This window comes from Peromyscus leucopus, chromosome 1, assembly GCF_004664715.2.
Source record: "Peromyscus leucopus breed LL Stock chromosome 1, UCI_PerLeu_2.1, whole genome shotgun sequence".
Classification (NCBI taxonomy): domain Eukaryota; kingdom Metazoa; phylum Chordata; class Mammalia; order Rodentia; family Cricetidae; genus Peromyscus; species Peromyscus leucopus.
In genome coordinates, this window is record NC_051063.1 from 66117848 (window position 1) to 66137547 (window position 19700).

The 19700-nt window shown below is 45.6% G+C and overlaps 1 protein-coding gene across 1 annotated transcript in view; it reads left to right on the forward strand.

Annotated features, from left to right (window-relative positions):
* The first annotated feature begins 11638 nt into the window (after positions 1-11638).
* Positions 11639-19700, forward strand: part of Tcerg1l (transcription elongation regulator 1 like) — a 193820-nt gene continuing 185758 nt past the window's right edge. The window contains exons 1-3 of the mRNA XM_028869221.2: positions 11639-12054; positions 14085-14231; positions 14938-15118. Of these exons, the coding sequence (XP_028725054.1) occupies positions 11722-12054; positions 14085-14231; positions 14938-15118 (661 nt within the window). The 5' untranslated portion in view covers positions 11639-11721. The remainder of the gene's footprint in view (positions 12055-14084; positions 14232-14937; positions 15119-19700) is intronic.

Genomic DNA, 19700 nt, shown 5'->3' on the forward strand with positions numbered 1-19700 from the left:
GGATCTCCGTACCTCTCAACAGTCAGTATCTGGCCAGAACTGTATCCTGGCCTTGGCAGTGCCACAGATTCTGAGCACACTGGGCCCCATAGCAACCACGCAGGCCCTGGAGTGGACCTACCATGTGGATCTTGCTGCTGTCAGGGGCAACTAAACAAATGCAGAGCTCACCAGCACTAGGCTGTCTTGGTGCCTGGGATCAGCAGACAATAGGTTGAACTTGGACTTGGAATGGAGACTCTAGATGGAGTTTCCACAGAGACTACAACCATCTGTTGATTTATTTTATGAAATGTCATGTCTAGTCTTTTCTTATTGAGCCGTTAGTTGTTTGTTGTTGATGTACAAATATTCTTTATATATTATGGACATTCTGTAGATTGTGGATCTTTGTCTGTTGTGTGCATTATCATTATGAACTTTTTCTTAGGCTGAGAATTTCTCTTTCAAGTTCAGAGTGATGTTTTCTAAAGAGCAACATTTCAAATACAGTATTGATAGGTACCAAATTCTCATTGTTCTTTTAAAATACTATGCTTTCTATGCCCTATAAAATTTTTATCTGCCCAAAGGCTTAATAATTTTATCTGTTACTTTTAGTTCTATGATACATATTGAATGAGGGAAGGGTCCAAAATTTGTTCTGTTTTCGTGTTATTTCACACTTTTGTTCAATACTATTTTAAGATTCCTTTTTATTACTTTTAATTATGTGTACGGATCCATGTGTGTAGGTGTGTGTGTGTGTGTGTGTGTGTGTGTGTGTGTGTGTGTGTGTGTGTGTACATATGAGTGCAGATGCCCTTGGAAGCCAAAGACATCAGATTTCCTAACTCTTGAGTTACAGGCACTTGTGAGTCTCCTGAACCAGTCTGGGGACTGAATTCAGATTCTCTGGAGGAGCAGCAAGTGCTTTTAACTGCTGAGGCACCTCTTCAGCCCTGTCCACCCTTTTTTGTGTGTACTTGTATTGTTTTGGAGTGATAGCATACGCTTCAGCCCAAGCTGACCTTGAACTTGCAATAGCCTTGCCTCTGCCTCCCAAGGGCTGGAATCACAGGCATGAGCCACCATGCCCTGTTATCCAACAAGGCTTGTTCTGTTTGTTGAAAAATGTTCTCTTTCAGCAGGGCTGTCTTTTCTAGGCTATTCTTGCCCTTTGCCCTTGCAAAATGTATTTAATAATTAACTTATCATCATCTATTAAAAACAATCTCTTGATTATTTTGATTACATTAAAATTCTGCATACATTTCAGAAGAATTGGTAAATTTAATACATTACAATTCTATCCATAAAAGCAGTCCATTTCTCCATTTCTAAGTGCTTTTTAAATGTCTCAATAAAGTTATACAATTTTCTCCATGATGAAATTGCACATTTTTTTGTTAGTTTACTCTTATGGACCTCATCCTTTTTGTGGCTATTGTAAATACTACATATTTTTAAATTATGTCCTCCATTTATTGCATACATTATGGAAATGCAAATAACTTTCATATATTGATTTAAAAAAACTTGCCAAATCCTATTTTTATTCTTTCAGCATCCACTGTAGAAATCCCAACATGAATATTTAATTTGGCAAAGTTAAATTTTAATAAGTATCTTTACTTTCCCTCCAAATTTACATGCTATTTTGGTCAAGTACTTTGGTTTTGGCCTAATTTTTAACCCTATGAAGTGTTTCTTCGTTATTGCTGCTTTACGGGACTGGATGCCTTGATGATCATTCATTCACTGTTTCCTCTTTGTGTCAGTATTTCTGACCTTCCTCCTGCTGGGCTGGGAGGCTCTCCTCCTGTGCTCCGAAGCTCACCTTGACTGGATTCTGAGGTCTGTTACTCCCCCTCCCCCATGCCTTTATTTGTCCCTTACTTCTTTTATTAGTTACTTTCTTGTTGCTTTGACCAAGTACAGGACAAGACGCGACACAAGGAAGGACAGGCTTATTTTGGCTCACAGTTTGAGGCTGCAATCCCTCCTGGAGGGAAGGTCCAGGAGCAGGCAGCTCCCTGGTGACAGGAGTGTGCAGCTGGGACTCCTCACCTCACACCTTGGTGGAACAGGAAACAGGAAGAAGACAGTAGACCGGCCAAAAGCCTCTAAGCCCATCCCCTACCCAGTGACTTACTTCTTGCCACAAGACCCCACCTCCTAAAGGTTCTAGAACCTCCCAAAGAAATAGCACCAGAGCGAGGGACCAAGGGTTCACACACCTGCATCTCACATTCCATCCACATACTGACCGCTGTCTCCTGGTCTCTCCTCCGTCATTCATTATTCTGGAGCTCTCCCTAGCTGCATGCTCACGCTACTTGCTTTATCCTCCGAATTTCTCACCCTCACTTCCAAGATCAGAAGAACTCCACCGGGAAGGAGGAAATTCTGGGTAGATACTTCCTATCACTCTTCAAGTCCCCCAGCTCTTCAACTTAGTTTGAGCTCTTTATTTACTCATTATTTTATGAGCATATATTAATTAAATATAATGACAAGCTTCATACATTTTCATACTAATATATCTTATCTGATTTATTGCTATATTTTCTAATTCTGTTTTATCTTTTTACTTGGTGTGTGTGTGTGTGTGTGTGTGTGTGTTTGTATGTATGTGTGTGTGTGTGTGTACATGGGTGTACACATAGGCCAGAGTCAACAATGAGTGTCTCCCTCTATTGCTCTTTACCACATTTTTTTTAAGGTTTATTTATTTATTATGTATGCAGTGTTCTATCTGTATGTATGCTTACAGGCCAGAAGAGGACACCAGATCTCATTCTGGATGGTTATGAGCCACCATGTGGTTGCTGGGAATTGAACTCAGGACCTCTGGAAGAGCAGATGGTGCTCTTACCTCTGAGCCATCTCTCCAGTTCCCATACCACATTTTTTGAGACAGAGTCTCTCACTGAACCTAGAGTTTCAGCGGAATGACTGGCCTGTGAGGCTCCAGGATCTGCCTATCTCTATCTCCCCAGAACTGGGGTTACATACATGTGCTACCATGCCCAGCTTTAATGTACATCAGGGATCCGAACTAGGGTCTTTGTGCATGCACAACAAGCACTTTACCTGCTGAGCGCTCTCCTCAGTTCTCTTATTTATTTTATTAATCCACACACATTGTGTTTAAACCTCACTTCCATTCATGAAAGGTTTATTAAATTAATTTGCAAATCCACCTAGAAATTTTTCAAATAATTTTTCCTTTTCAGCCTCAAGTTTATGATGCAAGTTTAAAATACTTTAAAACATTCATGGCAGAGCCCTGTAACACATTTAAATTTTATTTCAATGTATCCTGCACACAGATTTCATATCCAGTGCCCTATAATTCCCATCTTAGCTGTCTTCAGGGGATTTGATCCCTTGATGTCAATGTTTCCCTCACATCTTGGTCATAAAGCTTCCTCCTGTCAGGTGCCTTGTTTTGAGGTACACCTCTGATCCTTCTGTGTGGCAGCTCTTTGGAGACTAAATTAAGCTGCATCTTCCAGAGATTTTTCTATCCCATGGTAGGGTTGTGTCCAGGCCTCTGTGGATGGCCTGGGCTGAATTCTTAGCAAGAAATTCTTTCCTCCTCAACCGAAGGGCTGAGCAGGTGGAGTCTCCACAGCATTTTAGGGGCAAGTAGACGTGTTCCCCAAGGATCCTCAGGGCTGAATGAACAGGCTTCTCAGGAAACTTTAGGGCACCATGGGCAGGTTCCCTGAGGGTCCTCTGGGCTGAGTGCCATGCTTCAGGTGGTCCTCTGTGATAGAGCATTATCACTTTCTGGGGACCTCAACTCTACCTGGGGTTCTCTTCAGCGTCCATTCAGTCTTGATTCCTACAAGGAAACAACAGCTTTGGTCAGTTCTCCATGAGCTGATGACAGTTCTCATAAAACAAGGAATTCAACTTAACCCTGTGTTTCTATTTGGGGTTTCTTTGCTACTTTCAAACTCACAGAGTTTTCCCACTTTGGGGGACAATTCAGCTTTATACCTTTCAAAATTATAGCTATGTCATCAAAACACACAGACACAGACACACAGACACACACACAGAGACACACAGACACACACACAGACACACACACACACACAAATACATTCTATACTAGGAGGGTTTTTGTTAAGACAGAATCACTAAGAACAGCCCCCCACCCAACACCAGGAAGGAGCCCAGGAGTACCCAGGCCATCACATCCAGGAACTCAGTGCTGTTCCCAGTCCAGAAGACTTGTCTCTAAATTGGTCTGTCCTTGTCTTCAGATTCATCCCACAGGGGAGCTACTGCCCCTGTAGCAGGTACCTGGGTCCTCTACTGCTGGAATGAGGAGAGTGACAGTTCATCAAAAACAAAAGGGTATGGAGTGGCCAGGTCAAGTCTTAAACACATGGAGAAGTGGACCTGGGGACAAGTGCTGGAGAAAATGCCTTGGATAAACTTTTAACCCTCTCCACGTCCTGAGAGGTCAGGTGAGAAGCAAGCACTCTGGCCTGTGGAACGGCTGTCAACAAAAATGAGGGGGCACCAGGGAACCGGAGACCTTGCAGAAGCACTTCATAGTGTCACTGTGAGACTGCCTTCCACGGTCTTCCTCCAGAAGCAGTTTGACAGGCTGTATCTACCTCCCCACCTAGTTCACTCAGTGTGAACCCATCAACAGATTATTAATGCACTGATGACCTTAGTACTTTCATGATCCCAACACATCTGTAAACAAGCCTTCAACTCATAAGCCTGGGGGGGGGGTTCTTCATCTCAAAGCAAAACAGTCCCAATCTCTGTCCAGCTCCAGACCTTGGCCAACTCTCCTGGCCTTCCCATGTCCTGTCATCACCTGGTAGGAGAAGCCATCGATGGTCGTAGATGAATTAGGCAGACACTGTGGCTGGCACCAGGGTCACGTTACCATTAAAACCCAAGAAACCCCATTGCCTCTGTGTGCTGGAGAAGGCTACTTCTGGCTGGTCTGGAGGGTCTCTTGCTATTGATGTTCTGTGCTTAACTCAGATGTCTGGAGTGGAGTTTTGGTAACTCTGGGACCCCTATGAGCACCTGCTCCTTTGTTACCAGATTTGCTTACTGGGTGTAGCTGTCACTTTTTAGGAGGAGCTCAGGATCACATTCATCCCTGCAGAGGTGGAGAAACTGGAGGGAGGGAGGGAGGGAGGGAAGGAGGATGGAAGCCTCTGCTGAGAAATTACCCTCCACTGACCGCCTCCCCACACTCTGGCAGGTTGTGGTGGCTGGATCCTTTCCTGGGACCATGTTCTTTCTTTCCAAAACCAGTCTATTCATCTGTACTTGGTCTTTGCCTTGCCAATAAATGATGGCGGTGGGTAGAACCCTGCCACTGGACACTGGAGAGGCATCAGATGCCTAGGCCCTCCTTACAAGTTAGCAGCACAGGTGAATGAGGAGACAGTGGCCCCAGAGCTCTTACAGCCTTCTGGCTGGGGTGACTGGATCCCCTCTGTGGTTCTTCCTGTCCCTAGGCCAGGTACATAGTAGCATGCAGGAGATCCTGGATCCCAGGAGGGGTTTAGATCTGCACCATGGATATATATGTGGTTGTGAGACAGGAGCTTCTCTTTAGAAATGGGGGACCTGTGTCTCAGCATGCCTTGCTCTTTGCCTTCTTCAGAAGCTACTCTTACATACATTTAGTTACTTGGCCACGGGCTCCAGGCTTGTGGTAGGACTGCCAGTGTTTACTTGGGCAGGGACAGGGACTCTCTGTGTGGATTTGCTGTGGTCAAGAGTACAGGAGGACACTCCTTCTCAGGCACTGGCAAGTCTGCCCCCTGATATCTCTGAAGTCATGTAGGTGCCTGACATGTTTTTGTTTTATTTTGAAATAGGGTTCAGAAAACTTTGTGTATTTGTGTGTGGGCATGTGTGTGTCCACAGAAGTCTCTGGGCTCCTGCATTCCAGGAGTCAGAACCAGGCTAGGAGCACAGACATGAGCAAAGGAGTCTCAGAGCTGGGCTATGCCACTAGACAGGGAGACTGTCAAAAGGAAATGCTGTCCACCCCCCACCCCAGATTTCATGAAGCTCAACCCCTGGTAAGAATTTCTGTGAACAGTCCTCATTTTCCTTACACTAGAGACCTGCTTCCATCTGGGGAAACTGAGTCTACAGAGATCACAAAACTTGTCCAGAATTACCTGGCAGCCCACAGAAAAGCAGGGCCCAGAATCTGCTCCTCAGACATTGTGGTAAATGTGACAATCAATGACTGATGAGATCTCTCACCTAGGAGTGAGACACCTGAGTCCGAGCAATGTCAGGGACTTGGTTGTGGACCAGGAAGGCTGGAGGGGAGGATGGAGGAAGGGAACGGGACGAGTGTCCCATGGAAGCAGGTCCCTCTACCTTGTTCTCAGAGGTGAGCCATGAAGCCTTTACCCAACCATATGAAAACATTTTCTGAGACAGTGTCCTGGGGAAAGCCTGCCTCTTCAATCATCACCCAGGCTCTCTCTGAATCCCTGGCAGTCCCCAAACTGCCCTGATGGCTTAGCTGTCCCAACATGGTCCTTATGAAAGGACCTCACTACTCAAGACCATAGTTTCATATATAGATTCATATAGCTCCCTCGATAGTGGAAAATTTTGCCCTGTCTAATTATGACCATGGGGAAAGTTTAGAAACCACGTGCCCAAGGGGCTGGTGCTGAGGGTAGACTATTTTAATATATTTACCAATGAGTTGGAAGAGTCAGAGAAAGGACTAAATGGTAGAAGTTCCTGGGTGCACAGAATTATTTAAGTGCTCAGGGAAGAAAAACAGGGACTTTTCTGTGATTATCTTCTTCCTTGCAAGACTGTTTTGTCAAGTGACAAATACTAAGACAATCAACTGTGCAGAGACCACATTTAGTCCTCTCTTTCATGCCTGATGAAATACAACACACTATGAAGAACTGAGAATGTAGACTGGAAGGATCACAGTGGCTGGTTCAGAGGTGATATCTCTCTAGAATGTACTCTGCTCTGAGATCAGGCTCAGGGAGCATGTTCCCCTGGCTGAGACTCTTCCAAAGAGAAGGGATCAAGAAACAATGTGACCTTTAGTTCCCAAACATTTCTATCACCCCTGAGGTGTTTCAGAGCCTTTGGCTCCCTTCCCTGAGGATCTGGTTCCCTGGATCTAAATTCTATTCCTGAAAACGATCAGCTATAAGGGCTAGGGCACACTCCAAATTTTTCTTTGCCTCAGTTTCTTAACTTTTGTAATAAAAAAAAAAACACTTTTATTTATTTTGTGCATATGTACAGGACAGGAGAAAGTATGCATTCCTCAAACTGCATGTTAATATCTCAGTTCTCTTCTACCACTCAAGGCAGGGACCCTGGAGCCTAGCAGAGGGCGTATCTGTCTGGGGAGCAGGCCTGTGCACACAGCAGTCTGAAAAGCAAGATGTGTCATAGGCAGAGATTCATGGTGTTTGTGGCTCTGTTCTCTTCGCCAGCTGTAGGCAGACTTACCCACGGTGCCCAGTCCTCACTGAGGTGTGCTCAGCGTTGATGAACAAACTCCTGCAGACTTTGTGGTAATGTGCAAAGCTCAAAGACTGCTGCACTGAGTGCAAACAAGATTTAGAATCATGCATATTAGAAATCGAGCTAATGATCTTGATTAGAAATATAATATCAATTGCATTTAAATTGAGTATAAAATGCAATATGACAAGATGCAACAAACTAGATATGCGCTGTATATCTGTCTGTTTTCACATTGTGCACAGAAAGATGCTAGTAGAATGTTGTTGGGCCAGCAAGATGGCCAGGCACCTAATGGTGTTTGCCACCAAGTCTGGCAACCTGAGCTCAATTCTCTGAATCGACATGTTAGAAGAAAACCAAGTCCAACTCCTGCAAATTGTCCTCTGATCATGCATCCATGTTACACACACACACACACACACACACACACACACACACACACACACACGCTAAAACACAAATTTTTAAAAAATATAAAAGAAAACAGAAAAACATTGCTGTACAGGGAAGGTCATCAAATGTTACCACTGTTTTTCCCTGAATGTGTTGACTCTGCTTTTTTATATTTTCAAGATACCTGTTCTGACACACATTCAAAACAACAATGGTGATCTCTTTTCTAAGCACAGCCTCTGTGTTGGGGAGCATCACACACCATCACTTAACCCCCAAACTGCTGCCCTCTCTCCACCATACTGGATCTGTGCATCAGAGGGCTTCTGTGACATCCATGAGTACTGACAGCTGTCACTCTCAATTCTAGCTCCATCTAGGAACTGATCCTGAACTCTAGCTTGAAGTTCCCAACAGTGACAAAGACAGGTCTTCTAGGTGGCCTGGGAGCCTTTACAGTTGGCTCTGAAAGGACAAGGCCGGGGAGACCTCTTACATGCCACTCCTCAAGCTCAGGGACTCAGGTGTCAACCTGTCAGCCCTCTTCCCTTGGGCATTGGCCAACACCCAAGGTGGTAGCTTGCTTGCTTGGCTTTCATCCAGGACTCGGTTGTGTCACCACAATGAGTTTCCGGTGGGGGAAGGACCTGATAGGATCCCTTGGAGAGACAGCTCAGCGGGTGGGCTGGGAACCGTTGAGGGAAGCCTGGGCCCTGGACCTCCCCCAGCTTCCCCTGACAGTTATTTTAACTCTGCAGGCCGCAAGAAAGCATTTGCATCTTTCCTATTTTTTTTAAAATTCATTTCAATCTTACCTAGTAGAACAAAATAAGCTTTAATAGAACACCTTCTCCAGGTTTCAAAAATCTCATTCCACCGACCTCCCCCTAAACCCCTTATTAATTCTTCCTGAAAGATGATATACAAACTCAGAACTCATTAGCATCTCAGGATAATTAGCCTGTTTCTTCCTTCTGTGGATGGTCTGCTTACACAGTGTTCTGTCGCACCTTAGCTGGAATTATTTGTTGGTTTTGCCTAATATAAAGGACAGATTTGGGCGGTCCTTTCTGACTTGTGGTACTTAGGTCGGCTGCACAAAACCCTTGATAAACCGAGCTTCCCACGGACTTTCATAGGGAGATGAATGGCATGCATTTAATGGGGTGCCAATTTCTGCCCCATGTAGGCGGATCCCCTTAAAGTGCTGACCAGTAAGTAGACATGCCCACTGCACCCCACATCTCCTAGGTGAGCAACTTCAACTCAAAGAGGGCTGCTTTCCTGATTTCTGACTCTTAGGCAATGCTGCCTGGCTTGATCCTCCTGTACTTGTATCCTCTTGCAGTTTCTACCTCTTTGACCCCTAAGCTATCCTCGTGACACACAAGTAACCTTCACAGGAAAGGTCATGGAGAATCTTCTTAAATGACCAGGAAGGCAAGGTGTCCAAGAGGAGATCTTCCCACATCTTCAGGGGTATAAATTTGTTCTTGGATTATATGGGGTCTGAGGCAAGCCTGTGCTGTGCTGGAGCCATTGAAACAAGAATCTGAAGGATGATTTAAGCTCTCTTGAGCTTCCTCATAGCAATTAACTAGTGGGAGTTGTCTTTTCGTTGTTACCCAGAACCCAGAAAAGTGCATGGTGCAGAAACGTGGCTCAAAGCACAGAGATGCTTTGGTAGAGTTGAGCCTGTGACAGGTGACAGCAAAGCTGTGTGGCCATTGGGAGGCTCTTTGAGGCTGTCTTCTCTTTAGAGTAAGGGAGTGCCCAAGGTGTGGAGGCCTTTGAGCACCAAACAGCCCAGAGAGGGACTCAACCTTTAGTCAAGTTGACTAGCATAAGCATTGTGTGAGAAGGGGTGTGGGAATCCCCCAGATTGGGGAGTATCCATGGATTTAGGTTGACTGCATTTCTTCATTCCAGGAGCTAGAGGTGCTACAGGCAAAAAGCTTTGCTTTGCTGAGAGTACACACAACCCAGATAGGGCCAGTAGGGGTCTTCTGTTTCCCCAGGTCACATCAGCAAGGGGTGAACAAACCCTGTTCTGCTTCTCTAAGTACAGTTTAGAGGCGGCTGTTAGTCTGCCTAGTAACTGGCAAAACACCTCAGTAGACTGTGGACCCAGAGACCAAAATGGCCACACAGTATCATAAAGAGACACATGAATGCAGTCTCCAGTGGGTGATCCCAGTGCTCCAATCTGCAAAGTTTTGGGGCTGTATGTGGGAAATAATCTTGTCAGTACTTTGGCATCAAAGAAAGAGAGACACTCACTAATTGTAAGCGGTTTGGGTGGAGGAAAGTAGTGATGTGCCAACTATGTAAATCAGCATATGCCGAGATCTAAAAGAAATCATGCCAGGCCAGAAGGAAGTTAGGCAAACCACAAGGATGAGGAAGCAACCCCGGAAACTGATTGGAAGCACTTGGGTGCTTCTGTTTTTATTAGGAGGGGCTGCTAAAGAGGTGAGAAGTGATGAGTATGTGCCTGACCTAGGTGTCTTTGGAGGTATCTGGGTGTGCTGCACTCCACCCGGGTCAGGCAGGATTCGTAGGCAAGCTCTTAACTGCGTGGATCCTTCTTGGTACCTGAAGTTCGGTCAAGTGCTTCTAAGCGGGACTAGATCTTACGGTTGGGTGCCTAGGGTTTAGGGTTCATTAGTATGTGGAAGTCTGTGCCCTGCTGTTGGCACTAACTGCCTAGGGCTGGACTGGGGCTGGAAGCAGCTACCAACTAATGTCAGAGAATCTGAAGGCAGAGACCCGGCCCACCCAGTCCTCAGCGAGAGCGAGGTCAACACAGGGGCTGGGACCAGCGCCGCCTGGTGGATACTGCATGTGACCAGAGCGGAGCCAGGCTCCTTCAGCAGGCACGGGCTGAGAGGGAGCTCGGAACGTTCCTTGATTCCTGCTTGCAGCGGCAGAGCAGCTTGTGGCGAGGCATGATGAAACCTCAGTCCTGTGTCGGGAGGAATTAAAGACGAGTTTACGGAGGCCGAGCCCTCTAGACGAGGGGCCGTCTTGTGCAATGGCCCCATAACCACTTGTCTTATGTTTTGCACCAGAACGAGAGGAAAGGTTGGGGGTCTCAGGGTTAAAGCAGAGGAGGGCGCTGAAGCCAGCAGATATCGTGTGTGAGGGGTGGGGTTGGGATGGGGAGGACGTTAGAGACTCAGTATCAAAATTCGGGTTTCAGGGCACGGCGACGCTTTAGGGACTAGGTAAATATTTTCCATATTTATCCAAGAGAGAAATCGACCCGTGTCTAGATGGGTCCCGGGCCCACCTGGCGTCAGCGTCTGCAATCTAGTATTCCCTCTGGGCTCTGCGCCTTAGACTCACTTTAAACCAGGTAGATCGCACCGGCGCCCCTAGCTCCGCGGGTGGCGGGACCTGCCTGGCCCCAGCGCCTCCACCTCGGCTTCAGCTCGCGGTTAGGATAGCAGCGCAGAGCCTGGAGTCCTTGGCTCCGCGGTGCGCTCCGTCAGCTAGAACCCTAGGCTACCAGCAGCGACAACGAAGTGGGCTGGAGACTGCAGTAGAGGAATCAGCCGGCCGGGTTGGGCGCGCCCCTCGGTGCCGCGCTGAGTCCCCGCCTCTGGGGTCCGGGGCTGGGGGCGGGGACTGGGGCACCGCCGGGCCCGGGGGCGGTGCAGGCAGGGAGGGCGCAGGCAGGAGGAGGGGCTCCCGTGCGGGGCAGGGGAGGAGCGAGCGGCCGCGCCGCGCAACCAAGTGAGTTCGCTCCGAAGCCCGCGCCGCCGCCGGCCCGCACCTCGGGCGCCCGCCACCCCCGCCGCCGCCCGCGCGGGGTGTAGGATGCTGGCGGGCGCCAGGCTCCAGCGGCGGCGGCGGCAGCTGCAGCAGCCCCAGCAGTCCCGGCGGCGGCAGCCTCTCCCGTGGCCGATGAATGCAGACCCGCCGCCACCGCCCTGGGTTTGGATGGTCCCCGGCTCCGCCGGGCTGCTCCGGCTCGGCGCCGGGGTCGCGCCCCCGCCGGTGCTGCTGGCTTCGGCGCAGCCCGCCGCCGCCCCGCTGCTTGCGCGGCTGCCGGGCTGGCCAGCCCCGGGCGAGCCCTTGCTGCCCCTCCTGCCGCTACCCTCTGCGCCAGACCACGCCGCTGTGCACCATTATCCCCTGCTCCATGGACAGGTAACGACCCCAGCCCCGATCCCACTCAGGTTTAGGATTGCAGGTCCCCTTCTTCCCCTGGCCCTCGGGTTGGTGCTCCTCCCTTCCCGGGTGATCCTGGGTACCCCACACCATCCGGACGCAGCCTCGCAGTCATACATTGGCAAGAAAGTTCATGCTTCGACGTCCGGTTTTGCCTTGGCAGTTTTTTGCTCATTAGAGCGGCTTAGACCCGGCATTCTTGGCTGGAGCCAGACTGCCTGGACCCAACTTTCCCCCGGCGCCGGGCGCTGTCCAGAACGCGGTGCTGAAGTCGCCGCCGCCGAGCACAGCGCGGCAACCAACTACCGTGGCTGCCTTCGTCTCGAAGTTAATACTTTTACAGTCTCCGCCAGACTTGAAAGCAAGCTGCGGATCAATAGCTATTTCTGATTCTGATCTGGTCCCCCTACTCCTTCACATAGATTCAGGGCAGTGCTTAAGAGAATTCCAGCCACGGAAGGCAGCCTGGAAATCCTGCCTTGAAAGCGTTTTGGGGGGTGGGGGATTTCCTCTCCTGCCATTTAAATTCCCTTAAGCCGGATCCCACTTTAGAAGAGTTTGGTATGCACAGCCTGGAACAGCAAAGAAAAGTGACTACATCTTGGATTGATGGTGCGGTGCTGCAACCTTTCCTGGCTTTGGCCAAATTCATTGTTCACTATCTGTACAAATGAATTTGAAAACAAGAATAGCCTATATTTCATCCCGAGACTGGCCTCATTAGCATATTCAAATAAACGTTCTGTCACAACACTTTTAATTAATTTAAGCCCGGTACCACCTTGTGAGTTTTTCTAGAAGACATCATGAAACTTCCCCTAAGCTGTTCCTTAGACTTAACGATAATGATACAAGCCATAGTGGGCATCCTATCTTTATATGTGTGATGCACATCGTGTTCGGCTTTATTGGATAAGCTCTGGTAGCTTTTGCCATGTTTAGGAGGGCTGTCATTTCAGAGTGTTACCACTAGAGGTACATAATGTCAAAAACTGCTCCCCCCCCCATAAAACCTTGAATCCCTCCCCCCCCCCAATAAACTAAAAAAGAAAAATCCGGAAAAACTTTAGCATTTGTCTTTCAAATGTTTTCTGCTATTCACCATCTAAATAAGGATAGGTAGAATCAGGAAGCCATTTTTACATATAGCAAAACAAGAAAAACATTGTGCCGTTGAAGCAGTAGCCTCTGAGTGTTTCCCCACCCCCACCCCTGCCTTACTGAGGTGAAGCCTGGGGGGTTTTAGTGGGTGACTGTCCATTTCAGTGCTGGCTGTCTGAGATCTTCAGCTAAGCAGTCCTTACATTTCCTTGGCTCTAGAATCTGTTTGTATTAATGAACCTTGAGAAAGTTACAGTCTTAGCTAAAACAGTTTCAAAATGGTAAATGAGATGGATGCAAACTGCCACACTGAAGGGAATGCCAGAGATACAGCTCTGTGCTCTCGGTGAAGAGAGGCTGGGAATTCAAAAGAAATGGCCCCAAAGCCAGCCTTTGCCCTTCCCATCAGCCCAGGCCAGAAACTCATTCTTTCTCTAATTTTTTTTAAATTGAGTTCCCTGCATGTATAGAAGAGTTTCTGGTTTCTTTCCCCCCACACCCTCTTTTGTTTCCCTCTCCCGATCACCCCCCCCCCACACACACACACCACCAATTCCTTTCCAACAAGATTCCTGACTTTAAGCTTTGCTTCCTGACCTACTTAGTTTAGCCAGACTTCTGTGTAACCACTGGGCTGTAGAAATCCCATTTCCTTGTATCTCTCATTGTCTTATCTTAGAAGTTCCTTCCCAATGTTGACAGATATTAAATTGATAATTTTATGATGATCCAAATATGAAACTTTCCCAAATAATTTATAAATTGTTCATGGTCTTTCTTGATTGGAAATGATATTATTTTCTCATCAAATTTCTACACTTAAATTCCTTTATCATAGCAGCTACTCCAGTGTCTTTTGGTAGAAAACAGGCTAATGTTTCTCTCTCTTTTGAAATTTTGGGTTCCAGTGGCTGTTCGGTGGTCATTCTCCATCCATAGGACTGTCGCCCTCCTCTGCTGTGGAGTTGGTGCCCCTTTTCCCACATGTCTGCCCTTCTGCTCTGCCACCTCCTGTTGGGAAAAGCTGGACAGATAAGCGGATGCCTAATTACAAGGTAAAAGTGCAAGTGATTTAATTGGATAAGTGGATGTTTAATTGATAAGTTCCTGGTATCACCATGTTAACAGAAAACATTATGCATTTTCTAATTGTAATAGATTGACTATTTGAGTACAGAGAGGGCTCATTTCAGAGTCAGACTGACCTACTCAGAGACATCAGCAGACAGGGATAATTTTGTTATAATTCAAACGCTTGGGTTCTGTTGAAAAAGCAACACTTTTTGAATCAGAATTTTTTTTAGCTTTAAAATCTTAAATCCACTCTTAAATACTATATAATGCAAGTTTTACATTTTGAAAAGGACTTTTTCCTCATGATTCCTACTTTGTTTTTTCTCCTTTCTGATGGTTTGTGAATTCAAGTGTCCTGAGTATCTTTTCCTTACTTGAATATGAAAGATGGAGTAACATATTAACTTGTTCTATCATACCAGTGGTGATCTCACTGGGTGATTCTCCAATTTGTCTCCTGGCTGTTGTGCTGAACTGGCTAAGATAGGCTGATAGCTGAAGATTAGCCCAGTCTCAGCTAGGGGTCTTTTCTTACAGCAACTCCTTTCTTTAGTTTTTAGATCCACACTTTTATGGCATGCCCAGTAGTGTAACACCCACCATTTGACCAGTGAACAATAGCATATACCTGTATCTTCCACCAAGTGTTTTATTTTTAAATGCTTTGTTCACCTTTACTTTGGACAGATCTTTTTAAATAACTCCTTTGCTCTGGACTCAACATGGATATATCCCGAGGAATCAGGACTCTTCCACAGCCATGAAAAACCTCATTTTCTGGCAAACCAAGTAACTCCGTCTCTGTCTAGGCCAGCTCCTGCCTCCAGGCCTCTCCCCACTGTGGTATTAGCAGCTCAACCAATACCAGGTCAGTCTCCAAATAACAGTGATAATGTGACTTTTGTGCCTGTCTGTGTTAGTCATAAGTCAGCTTGAAAACCAAGTGTCATTTTCATGATACAATTCTCTTAGCAAATTCTCTTATGATGTATTGCAGTGTGAATCTTTTTTAAAATTTGAGTCGGGTCACTCTTCTTCAGCTATAGAGTCGATCTTGAAGAAGAGGAGACAAGGGATTTGTACAGGATATTATTGGCAAGGCTCTGTGTTTATAACTGGACCATGTTTTCTGCTACTGGTTAGCAAGGACACCAGGTGAACAATAGTCACTGGTTAACAGTGTTGCTTGTCTAGGGAGCTGCATGCAAGGATGCTTGTGGGTCTGCAGGGCACAGGTACATGCATAGTTTTTCTGAATTTTGCATTATCAGTGGAGGTGATGGTGGAGATGGATTATAAAACACTCTATTTGGAAGATGGGCTTTGTTCTACCTTTGGAATCAAGTGACCCAAGAGAACATTTGTCCTGTAAAATAACCCCCTCCCAAAACAATCCTCAGATGAAACATTGCATAATAAACATGTATTGTAACAGGAGAATAAAATCATCTTATGAATTTTTAAATTGATTTTTTAAAATCACCTTAACATATGATCATATTACAAAAGCAAATGTTGCCGGTGCCAAAATTGTCTTGCAGCCCCTTCCATTATGGGATATTTTATGACTGCAGAATTACATTATCTTCCTGTAATTTCCTACCTACCAAGCTTATCTCAATATGTGTCTCTAAAATTTAGTAATAAGGAGCTGCTCCTGTGGATACCAGCACGGGGGTGGGGGATGCATTTACTTTATTCCTTGTTTGCCTGCATATTTATTCCAATTTGCAAGGACTCTTGTTTAGCAATAACTCAGGAAGAACAAGACAACAAGTCCAGCAGGCTTTTGTGATTCTCGACTGAAAAGTGCCTTCATTCTTGTCATTATGCGTTGCGGACTGTTTGAGAGCTGACCAAACATTAGGTGTACACATGTTTATAGCATCGCATACCACAATGCTCATGTTTCTATTTGCATTGATAGTCATGGAAGACAATTTGATGACACATATCATATTCTACGAGGGCTTCATGACTTTCAATGGCTCTTGGAAGAATGATATTTCTCAATGCACGGGTGAAGTTGCCCAGATCACCTGCAGGTTTAGTTTTGAAGGCTACCTGATTAACAAATCCTGTGGGTGGAGTTCTTCCTTTGCATTAGTGGCAGAAGGCCACACAGACATTTTTTCAGACGCCTCAGTCCTCCCAGGACACATAGCTTGTGGACACCCTAATGTTCACTGGGAAGCCGATAACTTCTCAGGTTGCGAACTTACTGCAACACAACACATACCTCATTCTCCATTCAAATAGCATTCATTAATTTCACCTTCTGATTTGGGGACTGGTAATCCTTAAAGGATGAAATGGTACTTGTTATAAACATAATGTTTTAGCAATCTTTTGTTCAAACCTTGCCTGCCATTAGTCAAATCTTCGTTTTTTATAACTTCCCTGGCTTTTCTTTTATGTTTTTGACCTTTTGCTTCACCAGTGAAGGAAACACTTGAAGCTTGCTTATCTTTGGGAGAAATGTTGACCTGTCTCCCAAGGTGACTAACCATCAGATACATCTGCTTGACATGGGAGTTCCTAAATAGCATCAGTAAAATTTGACTTTTTGATAAGTTTCAGAATTCTCAGAAATCATTCACCTTTGAAAAGGATAAATTGAATGCCTTAAGAACATCTATGCAAAGGGTTGTTTGTGTGTTGCTAATTGACTCACAAAGCACTTAGGAGGGGAGCAAGGAAAAGTGAAAGAGTTAATCCCCAAATTAGTTAATTTAAAATAAATCACTTCAATTTTACCATTAAAAGCTAGGAATTATGTCTTTATTAAAACACTTGTCTGTAAATTATCAAATATGTTGCTATTAAAACAATTATTTTATATCTTATGGGTGAATAACTTTGCATATCATATTTAATTTTTACTACAATTTATATTATACAAATATACATGAGTATGACCATGTATACATTTATACAAGCACATAATATAAAATACATCATAAATATACTCTGTGATTGACATATCATATTGATCAACTTTGCTATATATTTTTTCTATTCAGAATTCAGTGGCCTTAGAATCAGATATATTTTATTGATTTCTTTCAAATTAATCAAAGAAACATAATTAGAATTTCCAGAGAACAGGAAAAGTGAGTTTTGAGCTCTCATTTTAAACAGTGCCAGTGAGTTAAGACTTTCTTTTCTTGCTTGGATAGTGGTTTTCATGTAATTTTATTCTCTAAATGCTGTTCACTCATGCTTTGACATTTGAGGGACAGTGGAAGGTTATATACCATGAACTCCAGCGATGCAAGCCTAGCAAGCAGTTTGAATAACTGTGCTATTGGCTGCCTTGGTAGAGGTCACTATGGGTGGAGTGCTGTGTGAGGAACTTAAGGCTTGGGTTAATGTCACATCTCCTTCACTTATGCTGACTGAGAGTTAACTGCACGTTCAGGGGCTCGGGTCCTGTGAGCTCAACTTGACCGAGCTTGGAAAGCTATCTAAAGTTTAACGTACTACAAAAGGGTTTCGTTTCTTAGGTGAACTGGATTTATGCACAATTGTTCTACTCCTAGCTAGAAGAAGCCTTGGCCATCTCAAAGGTGGGAAGTTATGATTGATGCTAGTCTCCTTCTCTTCACTCACCAGGCAAGTCATCTACAAGGAAGGGGGCAGGCACAGCACCATGAGAGCGGGGCTAAGCCATCTAGTGGAAGATGGGAAACAGAAGTTCACAATCATGTGATGCAGTTACAAATTATAGAGGACCCCGAGGGAAGTCCTAGGGTGATATCTCAGGGCAGGAAGAGGAATAGAATGCTAAGCCAAGCAGTAGATACAATGTATACAAGAAACTGTAGGCAATTAAGCAAGGCTGGACCACTGTAGGAGTCAGTGGGGAGCCTAGATGGGATAGTAGGTACTAGGCTTCCACCCTCTTCGGCCAGCGATATCCTGAGGGCTCACACTTTGTAAATGTTGAGAGATTTTGTGGTGTTTTCCCAATCGGATGGCTCCTCAGCTCCTCTAGGAAAGCAGGGATTCATCCTGGGAAGCTGAGGAGCATCAGGAAGCCTATTTTCTTTTCACTGGCCAGTGGGTCTAGGATGTAAAGACACAGAGTCACAGCTGAGGAAAGGAAGGCCTATGTTAATAACTAAGTGGCTAATAAGGAAATCGTCCCTAATGATGGTGTTAATGGGCCGAAGTGAGAAGTAATCCAAGACTCCTTCATTCCCAGCCATCAGCAGCTGATTCAGGGTAGGAAGTAGGCAGGCAAGAAGGTGTCAGTGGCCAGCATGGTCCTCCTAGTGAGGAGCTGCAGGATGCATCTGCTTCATCTCTCCATCAGTTCTCTTCCTCCATAGAGTATGTGAGTCTCTGGAATGAGGCAGCATGTCAGGGCACTCGTCACAAATAAAAGAGCTGAGAGCAGTGTGAAGAGATCGTTGGGTCACTTACCTTCTGGTAGAGGCACACAAAATGAACAGTGCCTTGAGGGAAACTGGAGGTTTGTGTAAGAGTCGTCTATATGGTATTAGCCCGAGATCAGAAAGCCTGAGTCTACTAAACTTGTGCTGGGGAACGCAAATGTATAATAGCCAAAACGGTCGTGCCATCTCAGCTTCAATGATGAGAGAGACAGATGGGGAAGAAAATAAAAGCCCAGGTGTGCAGCAAAGAGCATTCTGCTCAGATTCTTTTGATCCTTTATGTAAAGAAGGGCTTTACACAGGACCTGGTCACCCTTTTGGGTAAAGCAAATTTTAATACAATTTAGCAGGCATAAATAAATAAGCAACCACAGAAGATCAGAAAGGGGTGCAATAAAAAAATTGGGCTGCCTCTGTGGAGAGACCGTAGGAAAAAATGAGAAAGGAGCACAAGGGCAATTCTGAAACACAGTGATTAAAATCAGTCAGGATAAGATCCCATTGAAGACAGTCTGCATACTTTCCCCAGTGTGCTACTGTGACTCTGTAAAGCAGCCCGTATTCAGAGAAGGCAAATGGACGATGTCCAAAGGAATGTGATGGGCATGGACGATGTCCAAAGGAATGTGATGGGCATGGATGGTGTCAAAAGGAAGGTGATGGGCATGGACGATGTCAAAAGGAAGGTGATGGGCATGGACGATGTCAAAAGGAAGGTGATGGGCATGGATGATGTCAAAAGGAAGGTGATGGGCATGGATGATGTCAAAAGGAAGGTGATGGGCATGGATGATGTCAAAAGGAAGGTGATGGGCATGGACAATGTCAAAAGTCGAAGCAGGGATCCTGATTCTCTGACTTCCTGTAAACAAATGAGAAGTGTGGTATTAAATGTGATGAGAATGGCATCTCTGCTCACTGAGGCCTGGTTTATTAGTTACTTTTCTCATTGCTGCGATCTAATCCCTGAGAAGAAGCAACTTAGGGGGAAGGGTGCATATCTGGGCTCACAGTTGTTGTTTTTTTTTTTTTACGGGGGGTGGTTGGGGA